The sequence below is a fragment of the Anopheles darlingi genome, chromosome 2 (assembly GCF_943734745.1).
Source record: "Anopheles darlingi chromosome 2, idAnoDarlMG_H_01, whole genome shotgun sequence".
NCBI classification, from domain to species: domain Eukaryota; kingdom Metazoa; phylum Arthropoda; class Insecta; order Diptera; family Culicidae; genus Anopheles; species Anopheles darlingi.
In genome coordinates, this window is record NC_064874.1 from 81,971,153 (window position 1) to 81,978,652 (window position 7,500).

The following is a 7,500-nucleotide window of genomic DNA, read 5'->3' on the forward strand; positions in this document are numbered from 1 at the left end:
CCTTCTTCATGTCATCCTGATAGCCTTCGTAAATGCTTCTGCTCTTTTTGAGCGAATCCTGGAACTCGCCGTATCGGTCGGAGTACAAGTTCAGCTGGCTCCGTAAGTGGCCCTCGACTGCCTGCAGCTCAAGTAACTGCTTTTTCGTCGATTGTATCTCCAGCAGCATAATCTGTTTCTCTCTACAAAGGCCATTAGAAGAGGAAAGAAAATCGGTTAACAAACGATGTTTCCATAAGCTTTTTCCGACATTCGACTTACGCCAAAAACTGTTCCTTCTGTGTGTTGGATTCCATCGTCATTTTGGCCAGCTTGGCATCGCTCAGCTGCGTCACTAGCTCCATCTGTTTGTTCATCTTGTCCATCTGTTGGTCCCGCTTTTCGTACTGCTCGAGGATCACCTTGAACCTGTCGGTGAAACGAAACCAAATGCAAATTTTAAACTAAACGCAGTTCACTGTGCGGGGAGGAAGCTGCTTGCACCTACTTTTTGGCCATCTCCATATTATCCTCCTTTAGCTTCATGTTTTTTTCGTTGTTCTCGTTCATCACCAGCTGTATCTCGTTCAGCGACTGCTGGAACTTTTCCTGCGTTTCCTTGCGGCGATCCTCCTCCAGCTGTATCTGGGCGAGGCTGTCGTCCTTGATGGTTTTGTTTTGGCGCTGCAGCTCACGGCAGAGCGCCTCGAGCTTTGTCTTCGTCATGACCATCTTGTCGTGCTCGAGAATGAGGTTTTCCCGTTCGCGCTTCGAAGCATCGAGCGTACGATCGTACTGCTTGTGCAGTGCCTGTAACCGCCGGTTTTCTTTCTCCGATTCCACCAACCGCTTGTAGACCGTGGTATACTTCTCTTCCACCGTCATTCCGCTGAGTGCTTTTGTTAGCTGTTCCTCGATCTTGGCCTCACGTTGCCGTTCTTCCCGCAGCAGCTTCTTTGCTTCGGCATTGCTGCGTGGCTCTCCGTTGGATACTTCCATTGTTGGGACTGCTTTGGTTGCAACGTCTACGTGGATTATAGAGAGAATATTGTGACTAAGTAATATGGCCAAACGGCTGATTTCCCTCTTTCCTTCGTTTCATACATTACTGTTTGATCGATTGATATCGAGAGCAGCGCGAGGCAAGGCTCTCGCGCAAGGGCGTACAATAAACCTACGATACCTCCGGCAATAGTAAATAGATGATTGAAGAATGGCCAGTCTTTGTGGTTGAATGTTTTTGGCACCAACAGGAGCACACAAAATCCCAAAAAAATATTTCCCGGCGCTTTTCCTTTTTGTTATTGTCGGCGTGGAAACGGATTCAAACGTCATCAGCGGCGGCAGTATAGTGTTTGCCTCTCGCTTCGTGTGAGAGCGAGAGGCAAAACATGTGTACATGGCAGGGCTGCTTCGATCGCTTCGTACCGTCAATATTTTCAAAAAATATTGACCATCTTTTGAAACCGTTTCAAAAATGTTTCTTTGGACGAACTTGACAAAAATTTTGAAAAGGATCCACACAAATAGTTACATTTTACCGGCCCCAAAACATGTTCACGCTGATGAGTTCCTCCGGCGAAATGAAAGACTCAAATAGAATGGCACGTGGAAGAATAGCTCGTCTATTGCCCGCTTGCACGAACGTGACGAAATCCGATGGCACGCACGAGGTTCAATCTGTGCGTAAAATGAACAATCGATCGTCACGGAGCACACACACGCACGCACACATACACATGCACCAAAAAATCCGTTTTTCTTTCCCCTTTCTCACCTGCCATCTTCGTCTGCAATCCGCGATTTCTGCTGCTTCCGCTGATGCTTCCTTTTTAAAGCGTCCTCCTTGTCCGTCTGGGTCTGGAGCGGATGATTTTCCTTGTTCGCTTCGGGGCTGATTTAGCTCTTCAAGAGTTGCACAGTTCTGTGATGCAGTGTGCGGCACCACATCCGGAAGGAAAATGAGAGCACCTATTCGAGCCGGAATGAATCCCTTAAGCGCTGCTTCGTGTAGTATTCGCCCGGAGTTAAAAATAGCAGAAAACACCACGATCGCCTCGATCGGCGGCCGGTTTAGAACGCTGGGCAATAACGCAGCCATTGCACGGCATTCAAATCGGTTGTTTTGTTTCTAGCCAATACGTCGCCTCAACTTCCTTCATTTATTTAGTGTTTCATAAAAATTACGCTATTATTACAGACAACTTTTGTTTTGCCAGTAAACGGTATGAATGTAGAATTTAGGGATGTGTGTTCCTGTGTTTTCCACCTGTTCCAGTTGCGCCCCCCTCGGATGCGGCCTTTGTTCTGTAAGCTTGCATATGCTGCTCTCGTACGTTTCTGCTTCTCAGTCGAATGGTTTTAATGGTTCTCTCCTTACTTTTATCGTAAAAATTTCAACAACGGACACTAGTTTGATGATTCCCCCTTCGTTTGAATGTCGCTAATTGATACCTACACACTCACACCTCAGGCCTCTTACCTCGTATTGTACGTCTCTCTTTCAGGCTGATTGTTTGGAAAGAAAATTAACAGAAAAAAATGAACCAACGGCCAGGGCGAACCAGAGCTTCATAATGGCGACCGGCGTGTGTGCATTAGTATGCTTGGGCAAAAGAGCAAAAAAATCATAATCATTGGCCTTTTATCACGTTCGAACTTTGCTTTAATCGGGGAACACGATACACGGTTCCTTCTTGCCAGCTACAGGTGGATCGAAGCATTTCCTTCAGCAGATGAACCGGGATGGGGGAAGGGGAAAGTCCGAGGCACCCTTTCCTTCAGCCAAAACAGCAACACCGCTCCGCTCCGTGGTACTGGTTTTCTTCACAGCTTGCTCTTTGACCGGAAATTATTCCTTAAAAGCTAACGTATCCCTGACCGCTGGCACTGTTGCGTCCCACCAAGTAGGCAATGAGCATAATGATGATCAGCGTCACCAGCGCACATCCCACGGCAATCGGCACAATATCGGGTGTATCGATGGCATCGCAGTCCTTGGCGATGGAGAACTTGTTGGTTCCCTTCTCATGGAACGCCTCGAGCTGTAGCTTGGTCACGACAACCGTTGGCTGTCCCAGTGCGGTCGCATTGACGGTCATGTTCAGCACCTGCGGCTTGTTGCAGTGGTACGACATCTTGCGCGGCGTTTTGAACAGCGTCTGATTGTTGCTAAGGACCACATATTCGCCAGCTGGAAAAACGAAGCAAGCCGGTGAGATTTAACGTGCCATGGAAACGACAAAGAATGATCTGCCAGTGCTTACCCTTGGCATTCGGGAATGCCGGACCCGCGGTGGACAAATTGAGCTTCAATTCGGTAAGAGCGAAATCGTTTTCCGTGGAATTCAGAGCGAACACAATTATCAGCGTACTTTGCTGGCTGCTAGTTTCACTCGTAGGCCACTGCAGCTCAATGTAGTTCGATTCGTTGGCGCAAGATCCAGACTTTACGGTGGCATTGCTCGGGATGTTGTACAGCACGTTACGGGTTGCGTTAGCTGAAATGGCAACAAGGGTAAGGTTGCATTTCTCGGGTTCGCTTCATATGGCCGCCGCCGCAATTACGGATCCTTACCATCGTCGTAATAGCTCAAGTTGAACTGCATGGCCATTTGGGCGATGACGCAGGTTTTGTTGTTTTCAGCGTAGCTCCAGGTTCCCATCTCCGGATCTGGCACTGGCGTTGGTTTCGGCGGAACGGCCGTTGTTGTGATGGGTGCCTCCGTGGACGTGGTAGGTTCGACGGTCGTTGTAGACGGTCTGGGGGTCGTGGTGGTGGTCGTTGTTGTTGGTGCCTCTGTCGTTGTGGTTTTAGGTTCAACGGTGGTGGATGCAGTCGTCGTCGTACTTGGTGGTTCAGTTGTCGTCGTTGTCGTCGTCGTTGGGACGGGTGGAGGCTGAACATCATTTTGAGCTAACGATGGAAAAGGTAAAAGAAAATGACCAAGGTGTCACTTTGATTGCTTCAAACAAGGCCTACTATACAGCAAGTCAAGAGAGCATGAGCATGTTGATGCATCGTTGATAGAAAACGCGATCGCTTCACCCTCCAAGCAGACCCGCAGTAGCCACTGATAAGCGTACAAGTGGTGATTCGGATTAACATAGCTCCAGCCACACTAGGATGTCACCATATTGTAAGTGTGTATGTGTACTTGTGCTTTTGCTCGTGTTTTAGTTCAGAGAGATGCCACAGCCAGCTTCTGGGCCGCTCGTAATCTCCCAGATAGATTAAAATATTGTTTTTACTCCCGCAAAACACTGCGGCTTCCGCAGTCTACTTTTCCATTACTCGTTTTTGTGCACAATCAACCCTCAACGGATCAAAGAGCAAACCGTATGTCGGGTGTATAATTGGTGATTAACGGATCTCGATTACGATCCAGCATAGGAATGTGTAAGAGATTGTAGTACCATCATTACCGCATGACCAACAATGATGCATACAGAGCTTTGTAGCAGAGAATTATTGAACAAATCATTCTTGAACGGCGATAAACAGCCACATAGCGACAAACGGCGACTCTTTGTTTGTCCCCCGGGCTCTGATACGGTGGTATCCGTACTACTTTGCATGTCAGCGTCTGAGTCATCATCAACCGATGATTGCGCTGCACGGAAAAAATGAGATTTTGAAGTGGAAATATGCTTTACCCATAATTATTAACCATACGATCGGTCGCTTATCAATGCGGTCGCTACTATTTCGAAAGCAAAATGGTTCTACAGACGAAACGGGGCGATAAAATGGGATAGAAACGCCCAGTTAGTAACAAACAAAAATCAGCTGACACATACTCCGCCATCGCTCCCCGTCGTAACCTTTCTCGGACTCGGGGTAGCTAGAGCTGAACAACGCACAAGGCCACAAAGCTGGTAACTGCACTTCTATTGCGTATGACGCTGGGCCAGAGAGCCTCCGCCACAGCTCGTTCGTTCTTTGTTCTACGGGCTTCCAGTCGCACAGCTTTCGCCAGATGCGTCAACTGCACGGAAAACTGAGCAATCCGTTCGAGCGATAAAGGAAGCCATACTACTATCAGCGGGCGGGCGTCTCGCTATAGTTACGGCGTATTTCCGCGTAGAGCCCGATGCCTCGGGCTCCGCGCAGATTACACAATTGCCATCCGGTGGGCAAGCTGATACGGGAGACGGGAGTACTTACCACTGCAAATCGTCAAGCCAGCCACCACCACCAGGCACAGAAGCGATACGCGGAGGGAGCCCATTTTTACTGCAAGCAGAGAATTACTACACGTCGCAACCGAAAAGAACGAATCCCGGTAGGAGGGAAATAAAATTCGGTGATCGCGATCCAAGAACGGCGGCACCACGGAAACTCTTATCACGAGAAAGGCGAGCTGTTGATTTTGGAGTTTAATAAGGGAATACTTTGCGATCGAACTTGCTGCGGGTTATACACACATTTTACACACGCACTCACACAAACACACGTTTTTATGAAAATTTATTTTGACAGCTGCTGTCAACTGCCCGAAGACTGCAGGAATACTGCAGGAAATTGGCAGAACAAAAATAAAATTGGCTGGCGGCGCATAAAAATGGGGCTAATAAATTGAGTTAGCGTTTTAAAATTGCGGCGATAATCAACGGTTTTTGGACGGGAAACGCGTGTGATTTAAGATACAAGTAGGTTAATTTAGAGAAGAGTCCAAATTTGTAGACTATGGCACTCCGTAACGTTAATGATAACGAAGACGTTGGGAGCCGTCGTCTAGTTTTGGTAAGTGTAATTTATATCATCTATTCGACCCCGCAGATCCTCCTTTTAATCTAGTTTAATATTCTTGAATTTCAGTGGACTCGGGCGCTAATTTTCCGACTGATTGATGCGTTGCGCGAAGAACCGATGTTGTGGAATCAGCAGCATCCAAACTTTAAGCTTCGCTCAAAAAAGAAAGTAGCCCTGATGAAGATTGCTCGGGATTTGCAGCTACCTGTTCCCGCCGTGCGCCAGAAAATAGACGTGCTAAAAGGGACATTTCATAAATACAGGAGAGCTCTTCAAGCGCGTGGTGGAGATCTACCTGAAAAAACCTGGTTCGCTTACGAGAGGCTCATGTTTTTAGCACCTGACGATCAATCTTCTATCGCATCCAACGTTGTAAGCGTCAAGATGGATGAAGAGGAAGAGGTAAATGTAATTTATTTTACTGTACATGCGCTACTTCAAATCAATATCATTCTATTCTATATCATTTCAATATACTAAACGACAAATCATGTTTTTAGACAACGTACAGCATAGCATACAACATACAGGAAAATCGGAGAGAAACAATACCGCCCCGAGCTTACGATTCTCCACCATCACCTACCAAACCATCACGGCTAAGGAGTCGGTTGGAATGTTCGCAAACCGCCAAAGAAAAACTGGTGCAGGTCATCGACGAAGGTACGAACAGGAAGGAAGAGCACACGTGGCCCAACGTATTGGCTGCAACCGTCGGTTTGATGGTACGCCAAGCGGGTCCGCGGTCCGAACCGGAAATGTGGCGGCTACAAGACTCTCTGATTCAATTGATGCGCCGATTTCACAAGGGCGAGTTTGCAGAGGATCGGCTACATGAATCGACAGAGGAGATAATGTAATAAAACCCAAATTACATACACATTTCGCATTTCAAGCTGCTAATTATTTCTATCATATGCTAATAGAAAGTAAAACTAAAAAGTAACATTTAGCTAAGTACACTAAAACTTTTTAATACCTTTTTGTTGATGCACAGTTACGAAAAAGAATGAGAAGAATACATTACTGGTGAATGATAAAACACCTTGCGGAAGGTTAGTTATCTTAGTTACCCCTACTCATCAAAACCAGTTTTAAAACTCCTCGATGAACAGTATGTTTCGATCGCTATTTGTTTCTAGTATTTTAGATAACTGGAAAGAGTAACCGTATGTTTTATATTTAGAATACTTTACAGCCTTTGTTGGCAAAATGGTTATACAACCTAAGACGAAGAAATCTGCTGGTACCTTCATCTGTGCACAATAACGTCCGAACGACCATAAATCGAATTCGAATCATTGCCGGTTGCGGCTTACATGAGAAGAAAATCCATCAGTCTTTAACTGATGAGTAATATTAAAGCAAACTTTCTCACAAGAGACACATATAAGAAAGTAATATTGCATAGTACATGTGACTGCCTATACTACTTGTTAAAAAAGGATCAACCTTACTCTCCTTCATAAGGCAGCTATTGTTCAATCAGTGTGTGAATTGTTGACTGTTTTCTTTGGATACTTTTTTGCATATTGTCTGCTCATTTTTAAATGGGATCCACGTTTGTCCTATCGATTCCGTCACATTTTTGGAAATTCCAAAATGTATGCGATCGATATGCACACAATGAATCCGAACGCGTGTGTCATGATCTTGATGCTCGGAAATCGTGAGTTCATTGCCAAAATAACTATTCGCAGGCCCAAAAAAAATAATGAAACAAGTAATGACATTGTTTCAATAAAGCAAATAACTAGACTGATCCG

General features: G+C 46.0%; 3 protein-coding genes across 4 annotated transcripts in view; 1 reads left to right on the plus strand and 2 right to left on the minus strand.

Moving 5' to 3' along the window:
* The window catches only part of LOC125949844 (alpha-taxilin), a 2,783-nt gene extending 742 nt beyond the window's left edge, over window positions 1–2,041 (minus strand). Inside the window, exons 1-4 of one of the 2 annotated variants that reach the window (XM_049677267.1) lie at window positions 1,757–2,041; window positions 488–1,004; window positions 262–408; window positions 2–182 (exon numbers count right to left, since the gene is read on the minus strand). In XM_049677267.1, the coding sequence (XP_049533224.1) occupies window positions 2–182; window positions 262–408; window positions 488–1,004; window positions 1,757–1,763 (852 nt within the window). In that variant the 5' untranslated portion in view covers window positions 1,764–2,041. Of the gene's footprint in view, window position 1; window positions 183–261; window positions 409–487; window positions 1,005–1,083; window positions 1,313–1,756 lie in introns of those variants that run through there. The other variant, XM_049677268.1, reaches the window with a different exon arrangement.
* A 79-nt stretch (window positions 2,042–2,120) lies between these two features.
* On the minus strand, window positions 2,121–5,363 carry LOC125949853 (lysosome-associated membrane glycoprotein 2-like). The gene is made up of 4 exons (XM_049677284.1): window positions 5,147–5,363; window positions 3,557–3,895; window positions 3,246–3,479; window positions 2,121–3,172 (listed from the first exon to the last, which is right to left on the minus strand). The coding sequence occupies exons 1-4, from the start codon at window positions 5,208–5,210 to the stop codon at window positions 2,838–2,840; spliced, it is 972 nt and encodes a 323-aa protein (XP_049533241.1). The 5' UTR covers window positions 5,211–5,363; the 3' UTR covers window positions 2,121–2,837.
* Window positions 5,364–5,462: 99 nt separating this feature from the next.
* Window positions 5,463–6,611, plus strand: LOC125949860 (uncharacterized). The gene is made up of 3 exons (XM_049677291.1): window positions 5,463–5,725; window positions 5,801–6,136; window positions 6,235–6,611. Exons 1-3 carry the CDS (start codon window positions 5,669–5,671, stop codon window positions 6,592–6,594), a joined length of 753 nt encoding a protein of 250 aa, XP_049533248.1. The 5' UTR covers window positions 5,463–5,668; the 3' UTR covers window positions 6,595–6,611.
* The last annotated feature ends 889 nt before the right edge of the window (window positions 6,612–7,500 follow it).